The sequence below is a fragment of the Halichoeres trimaculatus genome, unplaced genomic scaffold (assembly GCF_033239565.1).
Source record: "Halichoeres trimaculatus isolate MK-OKI-2021-1 unplaced genomic scaffold, fHalTri1.1 fHalTri1_scaffold_8, whole genome shotgun sequence".
Taxonomy (NCBI): domain Eukaryota; kingdom Metazoa; phylum Chordata; class Actinopteri; order Labriformes; family Labridae; genus Halichoeres; species Halichoeres trimaculatus.
In genome coordinates, this window is record NW_027437186.1 from 9,625,865 (window position 1) to 9,651,490 (window position 25,626).

At 39.9% G+C, this 25,626-nt stretch overlaps 2 protein-coding genes across 7 annotated transcripts; one reads left to right on the plus strand and one right to left on the minus strand.

Annotated features, from left to right (window-relative positions):
* Nucleotides 1-1,349: 1,349 nt before the first annotated feature.
* Nucleotides 1,350-18,049, minus strand: papolg (poly(A) polymerase gamma). 2 transcript variants are annotated; one of them, XM_074675488.1, is made up of 25 exons: nucleotides 17,735-18,049; nucleotides 16,871-17,032; nucleotides 16,539-16,605; nucleotides 16,352-16,433; nucleotides 14,426-14,535; nucleotides 14,211-14,264; nucleotides 13,702-13,813; nucleotides 12,775-12,864; nucleotides 12,472-12,610; nucleotides 12,284-12,356; nucleotides 10,689-10,809; nucleotides 10,294-10,378; nucleotides 9,897-9,950; nucleotides 9,555-9,674; nucleotides 9,322-9,431; nucleotides 8,326-8,447; nucleotides 8,082-8,239; nucleotides 7,851-7,931; nucleotides 7,699-7,814; nucleotides 5,778-5,983; nucleotides 5,615-5,695; nucleotides 5,475-5,534; nucleotides 4,229-4,332; nucleotides 4,030-4,130; nucleotides 1,350-3,216 (listed from the first exon to the last, which is right to left on the minus strand). In XM_074675488.1, exons 1-25 carry the CDS (start codon nucleotides 17,749-17,751, stop codon nucleotides 3,041-3,043), a joined length of 2,601 nt encoding a protein of 866 aa, XP_074531589.1. In that variant the 5' UTR covers nucleotides 17,752-18,049; the 3' UTR covers nucleotides 1,350-3,040. The 2 variants fall into 2 exon arrangements, with proteins under 2 accessions (XP_074531589.1, XP_074531588.1); XM_074675487.1 differs by having other exon boundaries at nucleotides 7,699-7,931.
* On the plus strand, nucleotides 17,876-25,120 carry haao (3-hydroxyanthranilate 3,4-dioxygenase). Of its 5 annotated transcripts, XM_074675492.1 has the most exons (13): nucleotides 17,876-17,977; nucleotides 18,093-18,218; nucleotides 19,310-19,330; nucleotides 19,456-19,565; nucleotides 21,280-21,358; nucleotides 21,952-22,035; nucleotides 22,197-22,303; nucleotides 22,586-22,675; nucleotides 22,796-22,839; nucleotides 22,984-23,129; nucleotides 23,640-23,708; nucleotides 23,807-23,889; nucleotides 24,335-25,120. In XM_074675492.1, exons 5-13 carry the CDS (start codon nucleotides 21,302-21,304, stop codon nucleotides 24,405-24,407), a joined length of 753 nt encoding a protein of 250 aa, XP_074531593.1. In that variant the 5' UTR covers nucleotides 17,876-17,977; nucleotides 18,093-18,218; nucleotides 19,310-19,330; nucleotides 19,456-19,565; nucleotides 21,280-21,301; the 3' UTR covers nucleotides 24,408-25,120. The 5 variants fall into 5 exon arrangements, with proteins under 5 accessions (XP_074531593.1, XP_074531591.1, XP_074531592.1 ...); XM_074675493.1 differs by lacking the exons at nucleotides 17,876-17,977; nucleotides 18,093-18,218 and adding an exon at nucleotides 18,228-18,806; XM_074675490.1 differs by lacking the exons at nucleotides 17,876-17,977; nucleotides 19,310-19,330 and having other exon boundaries at nucleotides 18,069-18,218; nucleotides 19,520-19,565.
* Nucleotides 25,121-25,626: the final 506 nt, after the last annotated feature.

A 25,626-nucleotide genomic window follows, 5' to 3' on the forward strand; every position in this document is an offset into this window, starting at 1 on the left:
TCAGGGGGAATTCCCATATGTCCCCGCCCCCTGTTATCCAAACTGACCAATGAGAGGGGGCCTGGCTCACACAGAGCCCGCCCCTCCTGTACCAAGGGGAGGACACACGAGTGACTGAGGAAGAGGGGACGTGAGTGACAGCGTGCTGAAAACATGAAGATCAAAAACAGGTGAGCACATAAACCGGAGTGTACCAGAGGATGTTTGAAGATATATTAAACAAGAAAAACAACTCTTGTCAAAAAAAAAACTTCAAAAATACTTGAAAAGATTAAGTCATGCAGAGCGGAAAAGTAAGGGCCACCGGAAGCCTCTTCCCACAGTCAAACATGAGAATGATGAGTAAATGCTGCACACACCTCATGATGTTATTAAATATTTTCAAACTTTTTGGTCTTTGGAGCTGTCCACACAATTTTGTGCTGTGCTAGGTGGTCGCTAGTTAGACTTAGAGATGTGAATGTCATCAAGCTACTCTTTAAAACAAAGGGGAAAGTTCCCCCTGATGAAATACACAGTAAACTTCAGAAAACAAAGCTACTGAACTACTTAGCAAAGGATTGTTGTAGGCTGCATAACCCCCCCTTAAATGAAGTGATGACTGGTTGAGGTTTCCTCTAGATAAACAGGTGTCATTTCTTTAATCATGTCACATAGACACAATGACCAAACTGAAACCAGCTGTGGCCAGCAGCCCACTCCTGATCTGAGGTTTCTTTTTACTGTGATGCACCTGATACATTTGGGACCCATGACTCACAAGGCCCTGAAAACTATCAGGGAATTAATATCATTACAGAGGTAGGTACAGAGGGATATTCTGTCATGGGGCCCAAAGTCCTTGGTCCCTTTGATCCATTTTACTGAGTATTATCCATCGACAGTAAAGAGATGGCAGGCATGGTATTGCAATCAGCTCAATTTAAGGAAAGCACTGGCACATTTCACCTCTGTCTACTGACACCATGGCAAAAAGCAGCTTGATATTTTTATGTATCACCAAGCAGGATAATGTATTTTTTAATTCATTCATTTAACCTTTAGTTTAAAAGGTATACTCCAATAGAGATAAAAAAAAAAAGTCTTTTACAAGGGAGCCCTGGCAAAGATGGCAGAAATAGTTCAGTATAGCGAGTCTAGTCCATCCTCCTTAAACAGCCTGCTCACCTTGTACCCATTGTATAACAACTCTTCATGTTTGAATAATTTGAGAAAAAAGTGTTTTAACAATATAAGATGACCAGAAATAAAATCAAATTGCTCTCGTAAGGTCATTAAGGTTTTCTTTAAACCTGCCTGCACATCAGTAAAAAAACAGTGCATGAGGAATAAAAAGAGACAACAGCAGATAGTTTTTGGGGTTTAATGGTGTACAGACTCATTTAAAGGAAGTGATAAACACATAGAAAAATACCCTTTGAATACAGTTTAGAAACAAACATCTAGATGGCCCGTCTGTTTAAATGAGCTGTCAGAAACAGAGTGATGAAGAGTTCATTCAAAGAGACCTACCTGCTATGATGCTATTAAAAAAAAAGATCACATGGTACAAATATGCAAATATAAATAAAGTGATAAGAAAACCCCAGTAATGAAGAAGAATATGTCTCTGAAAAAACTCTTCTGTACATTTAGTCTCTAAACCTGCACTGATGAAGAGGAGGAAGAGGAAGGCAGAGCATCAGCACCACATCAATAATCACCCTTCAAAACCCTTTGAGCTCCCCCCAGACGCTGTTTAAGAACCTCCACAGGAGGCACAGAGGATCGACACTTGACACACAAACAGCCTGCACACACTGAAGACCATTCACACACAGTTCACAATGCATGCACTCAAAGGCTGCAACTGTTCAATTAGTAAATCTGCTTTTCTTCCACTGATTGTTTCATTTTTTTCACAAGGCTGCATGAAAGGCTCCAGAGTCCAAACTGAGACCCTGAGGCCCAGTTGTCAGGTTTAAGGAGCCAATTCAAAAATGTTTGACTTTTTTTGTTTTTAGATGGATAATTTATGAAAAAATATTTTGCAATAAACTTTGTTTTTAATCAATTAGTGTTGCAGCTTATACACACACACAAGAAAGTGTCTAACCATTGTTCTCGTAGCATCACAGCACATCCAGAACCTCTGTATCAGGCTTTGTTGTGAACCAGGGGGATGGGTTAGGTGTGTTCGACTCTCGAGGTCACCTGCTCTAACTGTCTCACCTGACGGTATAAACACACCTGAACAAGAAGCAGAAACTTAACTTATAACCCAACAGCAAGCAAACCCCTGAATGTGAACAGAATTATAGTTCTGATATTCTGTCTTAACCCTAAACAGTAACTGAAGGGCCTCACACCCTCTCCGTAATGTGCCCTGTTGTAGCTGATTCACCTGAGCAGGTGCAGAGTCTTCGGACATCTCCCCCCCTCCTCTTCATTCTGCAGTCCTCTGTGGGTCCTTGGGAACTCTGTCATTAATCCTCCTGAAACTAAATCAAACCTTTACAGTGTTTACCAAAAGATCCAGGATGAGACATTCTCTTTTTTCGGACAAGCGATAGAGAAAACAAAATGTTACAATTTTTTAAACTTTTTTTTCCTTTTTAGATAAAACTACAATAAATGTTCAAAAGACTCAACGGTGATCTTTTGCTTCTTTTTTAAGACAAAAGTTATGTACATCAACATTTACTGTACAGGTTTGTGTGTGGGTGAAACAAAGAGTCAGCGTTCAGCACGAGTGTGCACGAACCGTCTATAATGTTCTGTTTAAAACGTGTTCACTGGAAAAAAAGAATCTGAAAGAAAAACATCTCCGTCTGTACGTTTAAACACTGAGAGGAGACAGCTTCTCCTCGCTGTTAAAGGTCCTGTAGGGCGCTACCCGAGCTAACGGCGCTGGCAGAGCCGACCGAGGAGACATGGACACACCTCCCGTCTCTGTGGAAGGTTGATCCTCTGAGTGCGAGGCAAAGATCTGCCTCCTCTCCTTATAGAACAAGTCTGTAAGCCCCGCCCACTCTGTATAAATCCAGTCTGTGTTCTTTGTTCAGGCTATATGGATCCTGGCCTTCTCTGTCTCCTTCAGCCTCTTGGCCTGCTCGTCCAAGGAGGGGGAGTGGGGTCTCTTGGAAGCAGCTCCATTAAGAGGATCAGCACCTCGGCTCACTAAAGTGGGGATGGAGCTGCCAACAGGGGGCGCTGAGTGTTTGGGTGTAACATGTTCTACAAAGGAAGAAAGGAGGGAAGGAGGGAAGGAAGTAGTTCATTGTCAAACTCAACCAAGATTTAAAAAATCCCTGAAACAAGATAAGTTATCAGCCATAGCCACATGTGCCAGTGTTAGCATGTCAAAATGAGACTAGAGAATACATCTTCTGTCCCTGTGCTCAATGGTCAGATTACAGTCTGAAGCTACAACTTCTAAATAATACTTTCCTCATACAGGGTCTGCCTAAAGAAGATCAACTCATGTGTTCACCAAAACTTCTCATTTCCTGGTTCAACTTCAAAAAACTACTGGAGTCATTTAAAAAATCTACGAATCCTTCTTGAATCATTATGACCCTGAATTGACTCAAATGGGTTTTGTACCACCTGTGTAATTGTTCAGAGAAACAGAGAATTTTCAGACACCCTTTTTTGCAGTGTCCTTGCATATTGAGCTCTGTGCAGTCCAGCACAAGAGTGACAGGTTCAAGGAAATATAAATTAATCCAGAGTGTGTGTTCACCTCTTCCTGCAGAGATCTGAGCTCAGCCAGAGCTTTCAGTAAATACTGCAACTAACCATGAAGAAGATACTGTTGCTCTGTCTATATGACACCAGCGACAGAGACACTGGCACACGCCTTGTGTACAGCTGAGATAATTTTAAGCCACTGTTTTGTCAGACTGGAATTTACATTCATCTATTCATTTTTGTAACTGTCTTCAGTCAATAATAAAGAGGGTCATGTAGAGACTACATATATTCAAGATGAGCACCTGGTTTTTATTCAAAAGAAAGAGCCAACTCAAAGTCAGCGTAAACACTCACTGGACCCGATGACAGGAATGGACATGCCCTTCTCTTCTCCTGCAGGAGGAGCGTCTGTGGGGAGGGTTTCCTCAAACACAGGGGGCTTTGGAGGTGTGATGCTGTAGTAAACAGTTTAAATTTTATGACTCTTAATAAAGTCCAACACTACAAAGTAACACACAGCTTGCATCATGTGTGTGTGAGGACAGATTCTTACTTGTGGCGGTTCAGAGCCAGTTTGATGGAGTTTTTCACCACCCGACAGCTGTTACTGGCAGGTAGAGGAGAGGAAGCGTCGGGCAGCTCCATGCTGGGAAGTCTCTGAAACACACGCACACACTATTCATTCATTAAAAGTCCCACACCAGGAATTAAGAACATCCTGGGCCCCTATTCACAAAGCTTATCAGAGTCCTCTCACAGAGCTCCTAACTTAGCCTAAAAATTCCTAGCAAGGAGTTTTAGCTTAAGAGTGATTCAGGAAGCTTCTGAGCGCAACTCTGAGCAAGGAGGAGACAGAAACTTTGATCTTAGGCCCCGTTTACACGACGCCGAAAACGGTCGATTCCGCAAACATTTCGTTGCGTTTTGGCCTTCCGTTTAGACGAGACCACGTTGCGTTTTCAGTGAAAACGCAAACTTTTGAAAACGCTCCCCAGAGTGGAAAGATCTGAATCCGCTCCTCCATCCAGCTTCGTGTAAACACAGAGCGGAGCGTCTCAGGGTGAAACGCTGACGTCACCGCATGCGCACTCGCAGTTTTAGGTGAAGGCTCCGCGCTCAGCCACATTTCCAGTTGAGCCAGTAGTTGGCGGTAATGCGCGTTATGGTTGGATTGCCGACCGTCTCACACAACAAAACGGCAGAAAAAGAAAGAACAGAAGAGGAGACTTCTCCTCCTGGAGTCGTATGAACGCGGATCGTTTTCACGCCGTCCTCATGTAAACGCGGGTGGCTTTTGAAAACGCAAAGGAAGAATCGTTGCGGGAGTCTCCGTGTAAACGGGGCCTTAGTGAGAAGGTGTGGTTGACCCTGCTGGTAGAAAGTCCCCCTCCCCCCTCCTGACAGTTTTTTTTTTTTTTTAACCTTTGGAGCTCTCTTAAGGCTTATGATGCTTTGTGAATAACTTTTCAAGGGAAAATTCTCTGAAAAACCTTAAACTCAGAGGAATTCTGAGATTTGCTTTGTGAATACGGGCCCTGGTCATTTATGCTCTGAACCATGAAACAGAAACAACTCTTCTACAACCTAACACATCCCTAAAATCTCTTCATCCTGAAAGAGTTCTGTCAGATGTGTGATGCTTTAGAAATGGTGGCCACCTGCCTTCTTCATCCTTTCTGTTGCAAGCTTAACAGTCAGAGATGGGTCCTAAACTTTCTTATCTTTGTTGCCAAATGGTCCCATTTGAATTCTCGAAACCCAGAGCCCTCAAAAAAAAAAAACAGCCCTGGGGAGGTTACCTGTGTTCTTGAGGTATCGATGGTTGGAATGGGTTTAGCCTTTGATCCAGAGAGGGGGGTCTGAGGCAAAAGAGATACACATGTTCTTAAAGTTCTGTGTGTGTTTGCAAGGTCAAAAAAACAGAAACAGTAACACCTACAGTGCTGTGTCCTTCTGCATGTGTGTGGCTGTCAGAAGGAGGATACGGCTCTTTGAATGTGCAGTCATCACTGGATGCCACCTACAACACAAAGACATGTGTCATTTTACAGTCCAATTACACTAAATCAATCAAATACATACGGTAAGTTCCTGCTAATAACCTCAGAGTCTCGGGGCCTCTTGGCGGGGTCCTCCTCTGTTGGTGAATGAGGTCTTTTGGCGGCGGCGGCCCCGTTGAGTGAGTCTTCCAGGCCGTTGGGTTCCTCTCGGGGGCTGCTGGCAGCGTTGGGCTTCACGTCTCCACTCAGCACAGAGCTGATGGAGCTGCAGGGTGGGGGAGAGGGGGGCTTCGCTTTTACTGAAGCCTCTGCACAGAGGAACACAAAACATTGGCTCAGCTTTGATTTCACCTTTTTCAACATGCTTGCTGTAAATAAAATTTGATGCAGACTAGGGCTGTCATTTTAACGCGTTAATTAGATTAATTAATTACACCGCAAATTAATGCGTCATAAAAATTAACGCAGATTAATCTGGATCCCAAACCCGCGAGGCGTTCAAAGACACACTTATTTTCAAATGTCTAGCATTTACAAACCGTTTGTCCTACATGAAAAAAGTGGTGTTCTCGTCAGATTTTCAAATTTCAGACGGTCCCTGAATGTACCACACCTAGCAACATGCTTCGAACCGGGGGAAGAGAGAGCGCTGTAAGGGGACTGCCGTCCACATCTCGTTTATTCACACGTCCTTTGTGAAAATCAACCGTTTGCTCTAGCTCAATTCTGTAAAAAACAGGTAATTTTACACTCTCTACTGCATCAAACAAGCCCTGAATGATCGAAGGTCTTGTATTTAAATCTAAAGAATTCTTTGAAAATTTCCTTCCATCTTCCTGGTGTCATGTTTCAGCTTGGGGCTGCTCTGCACCAATCAGCAAAAGTTTGTGTGTTCAGAGCATGTTAAACTGAGAATACTTCACTTTTCTTTGATCCAAGACTTGAATTAAGTGTTTTGTACATAGTTCCTCACAGTTTTTAGCCTTTAGCCCTGGTTCTCCTGACCTCATAGAAGTATAGAAGTTCATATTGCAGTGAAAATTGAGTCCACATCGAGTGAAAATGTGAACAAAAGCAAAAAACTGTCCTAAAAATGAAATCAGCCTACCTTAGCTGCAGGACTGTGTAGATTTTGTAAAGATAGAACCATAACACTTTTTTCTTTGTTCCTTATGCCTCAGGGTACCTAAAAATTTGTTGTATATATTCCCACCTTATTTTAAAATGTCTTTTAATGTAATTTTAATGTCCTGGAATTCAAATTCTTTATTTTGGGACCTTAAGCAGATATGAGATTAAAATGCGATTAATTAGATTAATTAATTACAAATCCTGTAATTAATTAGATTAATTTTTTTAATCGCCTGACAGCACTAATGCAGACACAAAATCTTTTATAAATACAAGTAAAACCCCCCACAGAACAGAAATATCCAGATTATAAACGACTAAAGCCTCCAGTTACAGTGACCAGTGGTCTGCTGTGTTAGATTAACACAATTTAAGAAGAGAAACCACTGTCACTTCCCTTCATTTCAAGAGTTTACAGTTCTTACTTCCTCATACTGACTATGAGGCAAATCACGGCGCCCTCTTGTGATGACCCTCGGTCTATTTTAAAAAGTCATTTACAAGAAGCGAACCTAGCATATGCAGAACCTGAATATAAGGCTTTAAAGTTGTTAACATCTCATTTTTTATACAAAAAATGTGAAAAGTGAGATTCACTTCACAAAAACTTTTTACAGCTTTTTTGTTCTGTCATTCTAACACTTCAAAAGTTTCAATACCTTTTAAGCTTTATGTAGAGTCATACGCAAAGATATATGAACTCACACTAAATGAATGGGATTTTTCCCCAATTAAACTATTTTTATTACCCAATAAGATGATCTAGAAAGCCACTTCTGAACATTTGTCAACTCACATAAGGAGGTAGCGTTACAATCTGTGTATGGAGAAACCGATGCATCATCGACATACAATTAAATGATGAATTCATCACTAGAGAAAAGTGACTAACTTGATCCAATAACAGGGATGCTCATGCCCTCGTCCGTAGCAACTGGAGATACAGCTGGACCGGGAGCATCAGCTGGTGGAGAACTTGGACCTGGGGTTGGACTTGGCGTTGCAGCAGGTGCAGCTGCTGGTGCTGCAGCAGCTGCAGCGGTGGGTGCAGTGGTTGTTGAAGCCGTGGGTGCAGCAGTGGGTGCTGGGGAACCCTCCAGAAAAAGCTGCTTAGGAGGGCTGACACTAAAAGACAATGAAGATGAGATTTAAGGCTTTGAAAGTGGTCATTATGCAGTAAAATTTAGAGGTTAAGAGACCAGCGTGCATTAAGAAAAACACAGGACAACATCTAAGAGTAATGAAAACATGAAAACACAAACAGGTGTGCTGTACCTGTCCTCTGTATCAGACACAGGTTTGACAGGTTTGCTGGCGGGGGAGGTGAAGGGGGTCCCTAAATCTGTGTCTCTGGAGCTGTCCAGGTGGGAGCTATCCAGAGAGATGCGCTTGGAGCTGCCCCCATTAGAGCTGCGGTTGAGCTCCGCTATGCTCTGAGGGACAAAAAGAGATCATGACATTATTTAAAGAAGCCTCCTCCTGCTAAATATGAAGAAGATTTCACAAAGAGATCCCTCACCCTCTTCTTCCTCTGCACCAGCTCAGGAGGAAGGTACTGATGAAGCTGCTTTTTCTTCACGTGTGTGGCTTCAATCTTCATCCCATCCTTCAGCATGTTGATGTTGTTGGCCTGTCTGTACACTGTATGAAGACAGACAATATGTAACAGGGCTGTTTTCATATTTCTGCTTTAAAGCTTACAAACACAAACAAGGGCAACAGGGAAATTATTTGATTGTACAAAGTTAAAAACACTGATGCTGGTCAAATTCACTTTCTTTACAAACATCGTGACTTCAGTCATTCCATAGTGGTCTTAATTAGTTGATTTTAACAGGTGTGTGTCTCACTCGGGCAGTATGGTAGTTCTAAGCCCCGATTCCACCAGGCGGTCCAGCTCAGTTCGTCTCAGTGACTAATCCTGGGACAGATCCCCAAGTAACAGAAATGGACTGACCCAACGTTTTGTGACCCTTCCACTGGGGTGCCAGACATACTGATCCGACCCCAGAAGGTGGAGCTACAACAATGCAGTCCATTCATTGGTCAGGGGAATCGTCACTTACAGTGCGACAGCTGCTGTATTTCTCCTCATGGCACACAGCCTTCTCAGAAACAAAGCTTGATTACAATTTTTAACAAAGAGATACATGCCAATCACAAAGAAGATGAATTGCTGGATGTCTCCCATAGTTGCTCTTTGTTTACTGTGTGATGTTTTTCTTCATCGTTGGATTTATTAGTGGGGCACACTGTGTCGTGTTGCTATGGCATCACACTATTACGTAACAGAGACAGCTATCGGCATCCGGCTTGCACGCCTACCAAGAGGGGGCATAGTTGGTTGTGGAAACGCAAACAGGGCTAGGCTTCACTGCCTCGACCTTCACCAAACTACTGATCCAAACCAGACTGCTTGGTGAAAACAGGGCTTTAGTCTTTAATGCCACATGCTAATATGCATCCTTTGAGCTCTGCCCTTCTACCCAGCATGGGCCGATGAGAAGCGACTGACCTGTGTCTGTGAAGGACTGGATATCATAGGTCAGATCGATGTTGACGCTCTCTGCATTCTCCACCTTCTTGAAACTGATCCCAATGAACCACATGGACACAAAGTCATTCCTGTGACACATTAGAAACAATCTTTAGGTTATGATTATTATATGTATATATGTACAATTATTATACTATAGACGATTTGTTTTCTCACTAAGCCGTTTGAACATGGGGATACACAGGACTCACTCATTGCGATTTTCTTTGGACACTGGGAAGGACTGAGGGTTGACGTGAGCCAGAGTGATGTACTCATTCCGCTCCAGGTTTCCCACCAGAACTCTGATCTTAGACTCCACCAGACCAATCCTGAGACATGGGAGAAGAAGCCCTTACATCTAAGGATGACTGTAGACATCTTTTTATATATATTCTACTTTTTAAATTCAACTACACTCTGTCATTGTAACATTGTGTTTTGTCACAAACTCGTTTTAAAATGTAGATTGTAAATTTGATCAAAGTCATATTAAAAAAAAAGAAAACATTCCACGTTGTGATAAAAACACAGACGTGTCCTTTAACACTCACCATTCTAAATGGTTTTCTTCTGTAGATGCGCTGGCAGTCAGGACGATGTAATGCCTGCAGCACAAACACACAGCTATGAGGGGAAGTTCATCAAACAAAACAAGTCGACTGAGCTCTACAGACTGCAGTCACCTACAAACAGTCTCAGCAGATCCACCCAACATGCATGTCTGAGGAGGTGCTCAGTCATCCAGGGCAGGGTGATTCACAGCTTGATCCAAAAGTCAAGTTGCTTTTTTGAATCCAGCTTTGAAAGATCTGCCCAATCAGCCTGATTTTAAAATGTGTTTATGACTCACAAAAAATGCAAGTAAACAAACACCAAAGACTTTTTAAAATCCAATTCATTTAAAAAACATTAAAGATCAAACATTTTGTTTGAAGAAAATTCACCTACTTGTACTTCTGAAAAAAATTGGGAGGTTCAAAAAGTTTTGGCCATTCTGCTTTTCCCTGAAGAATCTCGTCTGTGACGCTGAGGCCTGTTTAAACAAAATCACACACGGGACACATGAAATCAGGTCGAGATTCCCACAATTATAAGTTGCTGTCTGAATGACTCATGAGAAGAAGTAGTTCAAACGATTCTGCAAGAGATTTCAGCCAGCAGTAGAAAAAGATTTCTGTACTGGCTAAAGCATAACTATTAATCAAACAGCAGAACATTTTGTGGAGTTATAATTATTGTTAAAAATAATAAAACAGATTTTACTTGTATCAAAATGTGTGTAATAAGAGAACAGTTTCCTTCTGAGAACATTTTCAGCTCTAATATTTTTTAGTATGCGTTACCGTATTTGAACTCCTCGCTCATGATGGTACGCGTTGACGTGGAGACATTGTAGGTGGAGTTCTGCTGGGGATAGGCAGGTGTGATGATGGGCATCAGGTGGTATCTGTCAGAGGGATTTACCTACAGAAAGAAACAATGATTGGCTTCATGATGTCAGCAAACCCCTCTGTGCCCGTCAATCAGGGCAGAGGAATGTTAAACTGTCTGAATCATCCATATCAAACACTAATGAAAAATGTGGTGTTTTATCACTGACTATATGAAGTGCACGGCAAACAGGAGTCTGTGGTAAAAATACACTGTGTCATCTTAGTGCGTGTGTGTCATAGCTGTGTTTCTAAAAGTCATGGTGAAAAAGGGTTACTTCTCTTTTGTCCCTGCATGGGATTTTCTCATCAGAAAAAAACAAAATTTACAGTCCCTGGCTGAATCATTGTGATTGTACTCTACTCAGATGCCAGCCATGCATACAAACACTGTTCAAATGCAACGGTTAACTTCTGCCCAGAACACAAGGACAAATACTACCAATAAACACGAAGCGGCTGTATGTGCTTTGTACCATGTCAGAGACTGCATCAGTAGGACAATATCTAGGGTCAGTGACTTGGTTTAGGCTTGAGCTTACATATCCAGGGGGCCTCTTGGCACAAATCAAAACTAACTAGGGATACTCTAAAGAAAACAATTTCTTGGTTTTCTGTTTGTTCTTTAGTAGAACTTTATAATCTGACTGATGAGCTAATATAAAGATGTGAGGAAAAAAAAACGTAACAGTAAGAAAATAACCACAACAGCCAAACATCCAAAGCAACACCATACATGCTAGGGGTGGGAGAAAAAAATGATGTATCATATCCAGATCGAACCAAACTTTTTTTTCAAGTTTAAGTCCTCAATTTAAGTCTTTGTTTACTAGCTAGGTAGGAAAAAAGTTGAGATGTCCTAAGCAAATCCCTATAAAGTGACTCACATGCAGTGTGCATTTTTGGGGAAATATGATAAAATCTGAAGACATCATCATCATTTAGCTTTTTTACAAGTTCTGGTGGTAGAAAGAGAACTAAAAATTGCAAAAATCTGGAAAATCAACGAATCACAATTTAAATCGGCACCACAAAAATCGTGAAAGAATCGACTTGTGAGTAACACATATTGCCTCAGCCCAAATACGTACATTACCATACATTGGTATCATAGACAAGAAAAACTAAATCAGTATTCACAGCCTGACAGACGACTGAAACATCCATTCATTATCTGAAGCACTCAAAAACAGTGCAAAAAGTGTCCTGTTTTGCATATTACACAGGTTTTTCTATTTAAAGTGTGTTATTGAGAGTATATGTGTTTGATAGCAAATGCCTATGTAGTGTTTTTCAGGGTCCAGATTGGAAACCTGGGCTAAAGAGTTAAAGACTAACCATAGAGATCTGATCAATATAGAGGTCACATGAGGACAGAGGGACTACAAGTTAGAAATAATTCATGTGTCTGTATTTTTAAGCACAACACAAACAGAAATTCAGCTGTTAACAATTTTTGTCTGTAAAAAAAATAAAAACACTTTGTAACCATAATGACGTTAACTCACTCTGGGGTCCCACACAGGTAAATTCAGGTTACTGTCCTCAGGTTGTTTCAATAACACAGGATTGGGCCACTCCCTGTTTGAAGGATAGAGCATGTAGGAAAATGAGTTAGTGGTCACAAATAACTGAAACACTGGCATCAAGTGGAACAGGCCACATAAATATGATGACACATTCTTTTAGGTCTGACCATTTGGAAAAGACCAGGAAGAACTTATGGACCAGCGTAGCAGCGACAGCGTTGGGGTACAGCTGGCAGGTACGGGCCACCAACATCGCCCACGACACTCCACCAAGAAAACCCAGCATGTTGGAGTAGATACCTCGACCTGCAGACAGGAATCAGTCACATCAGTGCATGTGAAACTGAGGGAGCCTTTTTCTTATGCATGCACATTAGTAAGGCTACACAGATCAGTTACAAAAACACATAATAACTGCAGAAAAATTAAACAAAAATTGCCAAGTGATGTATTTCAACAGTAACACTTACGTTTGGCCCAGAGTTTGATGGCTCTCAGAGTCAGTCTGAAGTTTTCTTTGTTTGGCACCAGGTACAAAATCTCATCAGTCACTCGACAACCTGAAAACAAAAAATTAAAAGTCAGATTAAGTTTCCAGTGCATATTTTATAATTTATAGAAGTTTTGGGGTGTCATCCTCTGAATTTAGCAACAAAAATAACCTGATGTGATTTCTTGAGAGTAATCGCAGTATTGGATGAAATACATATCAAGTGTATGCAAAAAATGAGAAAATCAAACACATTAAATGAAAAGCATTTTTGTGCTATTCTATCAGGAAGAAAACTGTAGCTTGGGGGCGTGGAAAGGAATGCACTTCACCAAGCAGCAAACTCAGCAGTCAGCCAGAGAGGCAACTTTGACCCAGCTACATTTAGAAACTGAAGCTGAACACATACTCTGATGTATGGAAGTTGACCTTTTCCAGGTTAGAGGTTTGCTCCCTATAGCTTCAGTTAAGACTGTCATTTCACTTCATCTTATGAGTTTTAGATTTTTCCTTAAACTTGTCAAACAATTGCCAAGAAAGTTCAGTCTGTCATTGCCTCACCTTCTTTGACTTGACTAATATCAAACAATATTTGGAATAAACCATTGAATACAATTAAAGTCTCTGAACATCAGAAGAAGAAAACAGGGTTGATGGGATGGATGTGGGTTCTTGATGTACTTTCAAAATTGTGTATTGCTTCTTAAATTTGCTTTATTTTCTATCAATTCATGTATAACATTGATATAAAATATAATATAAATGTAAAAATGTACATCTTTAAACTGAACTTGTGCTGTGTTTCATAACTTTGAGCATATTCTACTCCTTAACACCAGAAATTTTAGACTGTAAAGTTCATCAGCTCTTTTTTTGTTTGTAATCCAACAGAAGCCATGCAGGGTACCATTGAGGGAGCGGATACAGCGGATGTCCAGGTTCCTCAGAATAGAGTCACCCCTCAGGTCCAGGTTGTCTGGAATGGACTGTAAGGCCAGTCTGGCAAAGAGCAGGTCAATCTGAAGGGGACACGAGGAGAATTAAATTAGACATGTTCCTTGGTCTGTGCTTTTCTGTTAATCTTCCAAACACCACCATAATAAGCAAGTGTCCCTTATAATGTGTAACTTTTCCAAAGTATCCCATATTATGAAGAGCATAGTGTGTATAAGTATATAGAACTTAAGTTAATGCTATGTATGACTACTTTGCTCAAGTTTATCGCTAGAAATGATACAGAATCTTTGAATAATACACTACACCTCCACTGATGCTGGTGATCAAGGTGATGCTGATCATTTTAATCACTATTTGTAATATAAACCACAAAATCAACCTATAACCTATAAATGCTGAGCCAAAATAGCTCTACTGTAACCTCCAGAGTGTGTTCAAAGTGAAATGTAACATGCTAACCTCTATGCCATCGAATTTGAACTTTATCACAGGTACAAAAGCGTCCTCAACAGCCTGGAAAAAAGTAACAGAGAGAAAATCAGCAAATTAAAGACAAGCCGAGGTCACATAACAGATGGATTCACAGTAGATGGACAAGATAACTTATTCAGATTCCTTAAGAGTGAAATACAGATTTGACCCAGCTTCACTAGTTTCATGAAGTGCAGACTCACCCTGAGGTCTTTGATCTCTTCGTGCTGTTTTAACTTCTCAAAGAAGGACTGAAAAAAGTCACTTCTCTCTACATGTCGGGGAGCCACACAAAGGGCATCAATATCAGCACCTGCAGAAGGAGAGGACAGAGAACTTCAATCAGTGTGCAACAGGAGGGTCAAGAGTTTGGTGACTCAAGTAACAATAGCATGAGTAAACAGATCAGAGTGTTTTCATTTATGTTGGATTAACAATGGATAGTTATCTTCTCCCACTTTCCGCTAAGAAATCCTAAACTTGATTCGGTGTTTCATCGTGTTTGGCATCTTATCTATTTTTTTGAAAACAAAGAAAAAGCCTTCAGATTTCTGTTTCTGCTAATGACCTAAAGCGAACCCAGTATGATGAGGACAAACATGAAACTATTTAAACAATGTGTTTGAAACTTTGCACAACTTTGGTCTGGAACTTTACATGACTGTTACATAAACAGGGGGGGATGCTGAATTTAAGAAAGTAATTGTTTAGTGGTACTGATGTTTTTTATCAGTATATCACTATATCACTATAATGCTGTTCGGTCGGCTTGACCAAGAATAAATGCACCACGACACACAAGACGACATGAACAAAAGCTGAAGTAAGCCGTCATTAAGTAACTGTAACAGCAGCCCAAGATTTAACGTTTAACTACTTTTAACTGCTATTTTGTTGGGCAACATACCAAGACAAAAAAAATCAGTGTATGTCAATTATCTTGTTCTGGTATTTGATGAAAGACTAAACTACATTTAAAGGAGAATTGCCAACCTTATCTTGGAACACACTGACACAACATAATAAATAAATACATGCAATAAAGGTGATCAGCTGTGACAGTGTTACAGCATAAAACAAACACTAAACCTTTCATAGGGTTCATGAAAATAAAAAAGTTTAGCTGAAACCAAAAAAGAAGTTTGTTTTTATACCACTTTAGTCATTCATGTTCTATCTGCACACAGAGACAGAAATGAAACTGTAACATTTTCACTTTCTCACAACTATGCCTACACACAGGAATGTATAAATACTGCTGCAGCTTTTACATCCTTTAGAGTAAAAATCACTAGTCCGGAGTCATTGTACTCAAGCCCACATCTCAGACTTGCGTCCAAATCAAATCATTACTGTCAGGACACTCATGCAAATCTATTGATGCAAACATGAAATAATGGACTAAGAGTTGACCCTGATATTAGCAAATAGTGTGTTCTCTATCCAAGACAACTCGCAGTCAGTCTAGATTCAAACAGCCGTCTTCCTTGCAAAATTAGTTACAACAATGAGGACTCTACTCAGGAATCAGACCCAAATTAGAGGGACTGGACATTTGTCTGGTGTCTCAGGCTTGAGATCTAGGGGCTCAACTACAACATTGCACGTGGCATTCATCAAGACTTACAAAAACTAATCAATCAATGATTTAGATAATCACTGTAAGCACCATATGCAATTAACTGATCAGCTTAAACGTTAAATGATAAACTTTTTTAATAACTATCTTTCAAAGTAATGCGGGTGCTGAAAAATTACAAAAATTACCAGTGCACACTCTGTTCTTGAGCCGCCATTTGTAACCTTTCCTCTCACATGCTGTTTGTTTTTAAAAAACAGGGATCTACTTAGAGCACATTCACACCTCCAGTCCTTACAGTCTGTGTTTGCTGCTTTCAAAACCAAACTGCTCTTTACAAAAACCTTTTCTATAGCAGAGAAATGTGACAAAGGGAGCCTGCGCTTTAGTGTGGTTGGAGTGAACTCAGCTTTCAAAAACAATGACAGATGCCTGTTCAAACAGAAGGCTGGTATGAGACACGACAGTTACCTGTTTGAACAGCCAATCAGTGTTTTCAACTACACAAAATCAAAAAGCAACTTAATCAATGAACAGCCAGCAAACATACCTTTTGTGTGAACTCCAAGTCTGTATGAACCAAATGTGAATATCTTTCCACCAACACAGCTGATGGCTGATGGTGGAAGGTTCTGTAGAGAATGGAGACATACACAGAAACATTAACATGAAGCCGTTTGTCTCACAGGACTGTAATAAACAACCAGTTAAAGCTTCAACAGCAAAGCAGAACTTACCTTTAACTCACTGATTTCTGCAATCCATTCTTTTACAAAGTTATTCAACTTTCCCAGAACAGCAAGCCTGAAAAGACACAATTGTTTTAATCACAATCTACCTTTATAATAACACAAATACATTCTGTGGGGATTGGATAAATGCAATGCTATGGAATATAAATACAACATACAAAGTGAAATGCTCATAAATCAATGCTATTTTAACTCAGATTCCTAAAACTATAACAAATATTTGTTGAAATGATGATTAAGCAGGTGCAGGTGAGTTCCTGGTAAAGTAGACGCTGAGCAGCAAACAGTGTGTGGCAAATATGCATAATTTTCTTTACCTATGGTTCAGCTCCTCTTCATCTTCAAACACCCCAAATGGTTTCATAGCATCGCAGAGCTTCTTGGTGTACTGATGGTCTATTTCTCGCGGGGGAGCGAGGCTGATGGCGGAGGTGATGCCGTAGTGCTTTTGAGTCTGCTGCTGCCCGCCAGGCATGGTGCTGCCAACCAACATTGAAATGACATCAGACAACATCAACATCGTTGCATACTGGTTTCCTTTAACAGTCGTTAACATAAACAATGATGAAATCGGGTATGGCTAGGCTGACATTAGTCGAAACATGGTGGTTGTTATTCTATGCTTATCTCTGCTGTCTCCATACTACCGCGAACTCATGTGTAAACACACTTCTACATGCTCTAACAATTAAATTCAACATAGACAGGACTACTAAAACAAGCATGTGAATGGTTTTAAATTATTCAATGATAAAATAAAACTTAAGTTTTGTGAAACAAAAAAAATCTGAATTTAGTGTCAGACTGTTCAGCTTCAGCGAGCTAACGTTAAGCGTAGAGGCTACAAACAGGTTGTAAGTGCTAACAAATAAGCTAATTTAGCAACTTAGCAAACGCAAGCTAACTGATTTGGAGAAATAAATCTGTCGACGTTGATAACTTACTTTCCTGTTGGAATTAACAAGAGAAAAAATGTACACTAAGTTAAATTTGTTTAATCTGGAAGACAGACAGACACTACCAACAACAAACCATCGAGCTTGTAACTAGCGGCGGCAGCAGGCCTTGTGTGGTTGTTGTGACAGTTTGCTAACGTTAGCCTTTTAGCCTATTCTTTGGGGCTCTCCGAAAAACGTGAAGAAACATTGTGGAATCTGGAATGTGTCGCGTGCACGGCTTACCTCGACATTTCTTTCATGACACTGTAAAAAGCTCGCGCTGTTTTTTCCGCTGTAAATCCCCCCAAAAGTGGGAAAAGTCAGCAGGTGGAGCTGATAACAGCCTCGACCTGATTCCAACAATGGTCACTTTCCAGAGAGCAGTTCAAACCTCACACTGACCCGGAAACTCTTCTTATAACTCACAGAACCAGCCCGAACCACACAGACAATACTCATATCCCATTTTTCCTGCGAAAATGAAAGGTAAGCGCGTCTCAAGTAATATTTTGTCCTTGTTTTCAACTTTTAAACCGTAAATGTAACGGTATTCTTCGAGATGACGTCTGCGTGAAGAAATCTCATCAACCATCACTCGCAGCTAGGCCCGGTGATCACGTGACCGAGGCCTGACCTGACACACAGAAGTTAACGGGAGCAGCGCGCAGTGTTACCAACACCGACACCGCACAGGAAGGCTAACTGTTGCTGAGTACTAGATATACAGGTTTGTAGGGATGCATAGATATACATATATTTCTTTTAAATGGGCCTTAATAACGGCAAAGAACTTTGGTGAGGTGGCATGTCCTTCATTTTTATGTTCGCTAACATTAGCAGTGTTTTAGCCTGTGAGAGTATTAATGAACCGAGGTTGATGGTGTAGGTTCCTTTTTTTAAATTCTATATCACGTGTGCTAATACACTGTGCACATGCAACCTTGAATACCAGTGATATTCCTTAGTGCACAATCAAAGGAACAAAGGGAATAAAATTAATTGAATCGAATCGAAGTAATTTGCTTCTTGAATTAATGAGTATATCGTTTATTTCCTACTGCCTCACGTAGAACTTGTAGATAATAAAATCAACTTGAGACAATTAATCACATTTTTTTCTCTCTGTGATGTTATCTGGTCATGTAAGCATATCACACATATGGAAAAATAACATTTTCCTATTTTCCCCTGGTTCATTCAGCTCTACATTCAACTCAATTTTGAGGTTTTCTTCTTCCACTCAGAAGAAATTGTGGATATCAATTTTATATGTCCCTGCAGTTTTTGGTGGATGACACCCAGCTTTATCTGTCTGGTAAACCTGACTCCACTCTCCCCCTCCCTCCCTCACCCTTTGCCTCTGAGATTAAAGCCAGGTTCACCTCAAACATCCTCAAACTCAACAGTGATATAACACAACTTCTACTGGTTGGCGCCAAATCCACCTTATTCAAAGCTAACAGTTTATCTCACCATAGACAGCTCCACAGTGTCCCCCTCCCCTCAGGTAAAGAGTCTGGGTTTCATCCTCGACAGCTCACTTTCTTTTTATTCTCACATCAATAATATAACCCAGTCTGCATATTTCCATCTACGCAACATTAATTGTCTCCACCCATCTGTCACCCCTCACTCTACTGCTGTCGTGTTAAACAGCCTCGTCACCTCACGCATTGATTACTGTCACTCACTCAATTATTATTACAATTATTATTACAATTATTATTATGTAAAAAATAAAATGTGAATATGTTTGAGTTAACAGATTAACTAGTGGCCAAAACTCTGTGAAATTGAAACATGTTCTGTTTTTAACAGGTGTTTCTTGTTTCCTGAGATGTAAGTAACTTCAAAATGTTTGACTTTCTGTAATTAAATTTGTCATTCATAAACAGTGTGTTTTTGTGATTTTATTTGGAACAGCTCAGCCTTCAGGGTCTCACACATATCTTTTTCCTCACCAGGTACCGCAGCTTAACCTTAAGGATGAAACTGTATTAAACTAATGACTTGTGAATCTACTCGTAGTTGGAGTGACTGATTCCAGCACACAGTTTACTACATGACTGTTAAGGTGACATCAGAAACTTCACAATTTTCATTGCAGTCAATCAAAAGAAAAAAGAGCTTGTGATATTTGACAAAATGAAACAAATGCTGCCCTCTTCTGACCCCTGTAGGAACACAGTAAGCCTGTTGCAAAGAATTATGGGATTGAATTGATGAATACTGAAACTTTGAGCATGTCAGTACAAAAGTGGTGTAATCTTAATTTTACCATCAAAGATCAATTCCAAAATCTAATACCTTTCATGATTTAAAACAAAAACTTTCCAATATACCTTTATCTACTAACTTGTATTATTGCAACACTCCCCACATGCCCCAACCAGCTCAGATATATGGAACTCACCTGCCACACTTTTAAGCAGAACCAGTGACACTGTGTCAGCGGTATTAAACTCCCCACACACTCCAGGTATGGTGCATAATCAGGCATTCACATATGGACTTTTAAATGTTCCTGAAGCGTAACTAAGAGCTAGTCACACTTCTGCATCTACACACTTTGTAGAAACGGACGTGTTCATAAACTCAGCACACTGTCTGCAGAACTCAGCCTTATTAACAAGAGATACTGTGGAAAGCACATTAATACAGAAGAAAACAGTCTTCAAATATGAAAAAGATTATCATGATGTAGAGTCAGTATTTTAGAAAGTGTTTCAGCTTCAATAAGTTGTTGGGTGGAGCTTAACACCATAGAAAAGGTCTTCCATATAGAATCAAAATGTAATACTTTTTTTTTTTTCTAATTTCTTACACTCTCCCAGGACCACTCCCAGTTTTGAACTCACCCCTTTTCTTTTACTTCAAAAGATGTTCTGGTTTTATCACTTCGACTTCATATCAAAAACTCCTGCTGAACATTATGTTGGTTTTGGCTGCCCAGCTTTGTTTTAAATGCCTGTAATATATTAACTCTAAGTTGACTTGCAACCAAATATGGAATCAAACTGAGTTAAAATTTTAAATTTAGCAAATGTAGCAAGTTAATGATTGCTTTAATATAAATCATGGTGAAATAGAGGCCTAATTCATTTTGCTTTTGTTTCGCCTTGGAGCTCAAGAGAGCAGATGCAAATCACTTTATTTAGATTTCATAGGGTAAAAAGAATGGATTTAGTAAAATGAAAAACTCAAAACTTTTTATATTAAATTGAGCTGGTCAAAAACAATTCAACATTTAATTTCACTGACAAGAAAGTTTAAAGCTATCTATAATATGTAAATGCATAGCAGGATTTATCTAAAGAAAACTTGTTTCAAACTTTATCTGCTCAGTATCTGGTTAAATGGTCACAGAACAAGTTGACTGTTAAAATCAACCTTTGACTCATGAGCAGCAGAGCTCCGCCCCCTTAGTCTACTCCTACTTCTGCTTTTTGGACTCTAAACCTCAGTCAGAAAGTTTGGAGCTGATCAGAACAGCAGATCATAGAGGATCCACACACGCACACACAGACAAGATGAGTCAGGAAACAGCCTTGGTTAACGTGGAGAAGTGGATCTCTGAGAACAGGAATGCTTTCCTGCCTCCTGTCTGCAACAAACTCATGTGAGTCAGTTTACTGAGAAATCAGACATTGAACAGACAGACTTGTATGACCCTAAATGAACTGTGTGCAGCTACAACATGGATCAATGATGGTTGTATAATGCAATGAATGGTTACTTTTACTTTTGGTGTGCTTAGTGAGTTTAAGTTCGGTAATTTTCTTTCCCAGGCACTTTTTCCAGCTGAACATCATGTTTGTCGGAGGTCCAAACACCAGGAAGGATTATCACATTGAGGAGGGAGAGGAGGTTAGAGATTGTTCTGAGTAAAGTCTCGCTTACTCTGTCTAAACTCTGATTACATTACACTTCCTGATTAATGTGCTGTAAACTCTGCATGTAACAACACAGACCTGTCTTCACTTTCATTTTCCATTTTCTGTCTGACTGGTAAAGCTTCACCCTTTATCAGGTGCAAACAGCTCAGAGCTGCAACAATTTGTCTGATAATGAAATCTTTTTTCTGCCTGCTCCCTGCATGATTTTACATGTGCAGGATGACAGGTGGTCATGTGATTATCATACAACATGCTGTTAATCAACAGTCAGACCTGAGTTCTGTGTTTAAAGATGTGATCGCTTTCAGGAACCAAAGATTCCCTGCCTGAAGCACATGTATCATATCACTTCAGCAAATTCTATTCTTCTTCCTGCTTTTTTATTTTAATTTTCAGTTTTATTTCAAATAGTTTATTTCAACCCAAACAGACAGAACAAAAAACCCCAACGAACTAACACAAAAAATTAATAAAAACAAAAAAAGAATATATATATATATATGTATCAAAATTAGCACTAAAATACATCTTGACCCACTAATTTTCGGTTTGTATTTTGAGCAGCTCTTCTACCAGCTGGAGGGGGACATGTGTCTGAAGGTGATTGAAAATGGGCAACACAAGGATGTGCACATCAAGGAGGGAGAGGTGAGGTACCGATGTTAGGTAGAATAATTCAGTCATCACTGTTTATCTATGCCAGCAGCATTGTTGATGAATCTAATAAGCAACTGCTTTGTGACTTTGTGTCCCTCATGCCTTTATTTCTTGATAATCTGAGGTCTCATATGCCCTTCCATGATGCTCAGATGTTCCTGCTGCCAGCTAGGATCCCTCACTCCCCTCAGAGAAAAGAAAACACTGTTGGACTGGTGGTGGAGAGGAGACGTCTGCTGACAGAGACAGACTGCCTCAGGTGAGCTCCTGTCTTACAGAGGGGTATAGTGCGTTCATCTGAGCTTTATATTGTCCTTCTACTAATACCTGTTGTAACTTCACATGATTTTGCTGTTTAAAAAAAAAGTCCCTCTTTTAGCCTCTGTGTCTACAAGGCTCCCCTCTCAACAAAGCCCCTTAGGCTTAGCCTCTAGGGGGCAGACCTTGGTGTTTAAGGCACACACCTCCAAAATGTCACAAACGAGTCAGGAGATCTGTTCACACTAAAACATTAGTAAACGGAGTATGTGTTTGTCTTCAGGTACTATGTGGAGAACAGCACTAACATTCTGTTTGAGAGATGGTTCTACTGTGAGGACCTGGGAACCCAGCTGGTACCAATCATTAAAGAGTGAGACCATCAGTCATAACATGTTTATATAAATAAAGAAATTATTCAGTCAGTTTATGGATTATTAAATCTAAACCAACCAGTCTGACCGAACTGTCTCTGTTTGTGTCCCTCCTGCAGGTTCATGAAATCAAAGCAGTTCCAGACAGGAAAACCTGATCCAGGTAAGTTCTCCTTGGACTTGCAGTGATGACCAAACACTAAGCAGCTGTAGACTTTTTGCTCCTTTCCAGTATTTGAACTTCAAACTGTGCAGTGTGTGAACTTCTCTGTGATGATGATGATGATGATGATGTTTGAATAAACAGACGAGGAGTTCAGAGAGCCTCCATTCCAGATGAACACGGCAAAGGTGATGTCTCCTTTCAACTTCCGACAGTGGTTGGACACGCAGAGGCCGACTCTGACCAGCAGGGGGCAGGTTGACATGTTCGGAGATCAGTTTGAGACTCAGGTAACAGAAAGCAGCTTCACACACATACACACACACACACACACACACACACACACACACACACACACACACACACACACACACACACACACACACACACACACACACACACACACACTAAAATTCATGTAATATATTTAAAAATGAAAGATGGAAGCGTTATTTTAACCAGATATTTGTGCAAGTTTGCAAGTAAAACGTGTGTTATATTGAGATAAACTGAAGACAAATAAAAAAGATGATTTATGTAGATCAGGTGTCTATCTGACAGTGGTCCTAAATCGTAACAAATGTTAACCAGTCCTGATAAGCCCTATTTAGTATTAGCTGGAGACATTCAGAGCATTTTTAATCTGCCCTTTTGCTACTACAATTTATTTAGCAGTCTTAACTTTGACTTTACTGGGGATACACCAGTGCCATACTGCATTAGGGCATGTGTCCACTAACAGCATTTTAAAGTGACACACTAAGAGCATGTAATGAATGATGATGTGCATCCTGTAACAGGTGAAAGTGTTTGGTCCTGGACACACTGGGACATCAGTGCAGCAGAGTGATGTGTGGATCTGGCAGATGGTTTGTTCTTCTTTTGTGATTCACCATGTTCTAAGCAATGTTTCCTGCCAGTGTGTTTGTCTGTGAAACAGTTATTTCTCCCTTTTTGTGTCCTTTAGGAGGGAAACTCAACAGTTACCATGAACCAGCAGCAGTTCAGACTCTCTGCAGGAGACAGTTTACTCATCCATGAAAACAATCAGTGAGTAGATATTGACGAATGAGTGTCTTAATCAGATTGTGTGGAATTAATATGACAAAGAGATGTATGTTTTAGTGTTTGCAGATCTTGACCTCAGGGACTAATAAGACCGAGTTACCTCCCCAGAGTCTAGAAAACTGTTTTATTACAACTTTATGCTGATGTGACTTTGTGAAAGTCCTCTGATGGGCTGTGGGATAAACTTAAAAATGTTACGGGAGAAAATTTAACCTTATTTCTCAAATAGAAGGAGTCTGTTCAGCTATTGAGCTGCATAGTTGCAGATAGACCTGGGACGCCTAAACTGTGAAGTTGTGACTTCTGCGGGACAAACTACTGAAAAGCACCATTTCTAAATCACTTCAGCCACTGTCCATTGAGTTTTACTATATTGTGTAACTTGTATTTTCTTTAAAAGTTACAATGTTTGTGTGTTTATTTGCAGGTATGAGTGGCAGAGGGAGAATGGGACTGTCGCTCTATTTGTGGTCCAAAACCCAGGAAGGAAAAGACCGTGAACACACATTAAATATGCAGTGCTCTGTAGGTGTTGGAGAGCACATTAACTGCACATAAGTACTAATTCAAGGTAACGTTGGCTGGCATAGTACAGGCTGAAAACATACAGGATTTGTGAGCCTCAGACAAAATCATAAATCAGAAGAGTAACACTAAAACCCAATGATGTAATAGACCATGATGCATCACTGTAGGTTAAACCATCTAACAGTATGAGAGTTAAAATAATTAAAAATAAACCAACAGAAAAGGCTGCATGCAGCTTAAAGGAAGCAGAAATGCGATTCCAAAAGTGACAGGTTTAATAGTCAAAAATTAAACAGCAACCACAATTCTTTTACTCCAGACATTTCACTTAAGCTAGGTAAATGTGGGACTTGCATATTTTTACAGTATTTTATAGCAGTACATTTTCCATTACAGTATTATGTAAGTGAGCAGGTGCATCAATGGATAGTGAATGAATCATCATAACAGATATTGTTAGTCATCAATTCATTTGTATGCCAATAAAAGTGAACATTGAACATGACAACATTGAATATATTGACATTAAAAATGTAAGTTGTACTTAGTTTGTCTTAATGGGTAATGATAGCATGCTGATTACACAAATCATATAACTAATTAACTGAGTTTAAGTTGTTTTTAATCATGAATCCAAACAAAAGCTCTATCTCCCAGTTGTTTTCTTCCCAGTGTATCTGCACCTGCAGGGATTATAAATTAATAATAATCAATTTTAAACTGTGAATGATTCAACTTTCATTTTGATGAAACCGTATAGGATTTTTTTTTTTTTTTGCTGGAAACAGAAGTGAGAGAACAAGAGATGACATGTTGAAACATGATGAAACACTGTCACAGAATTAAAAGGTTTTTTTTCTGACATCAAAGTCACTTCTGTATTGCTTGTGGCCATTTGGGGGCAAGTCTACGAGTTGCCAAAAAAGAGAAACAAAATTACAAACTTTAACTTTCAAATATACCATGATTTTTTTTTTCCAATATTTGGTTAGGGTTGGACTACGTGTGATGACACGCTACTATGATAACCTTTCAAAGATTAAAGAGATTCAGAAATGTGTCATCCTTTTTCCAAATATGGTCTTCTCTGGTTCCAAAATCAAGATGGCAACTCCAAAAATGACAAACTTAAACGTTAAGAAAAGCTCTCTTCAGCGTATTGTTGCTGTGTGTGTTTCCACTGAGAGGCTC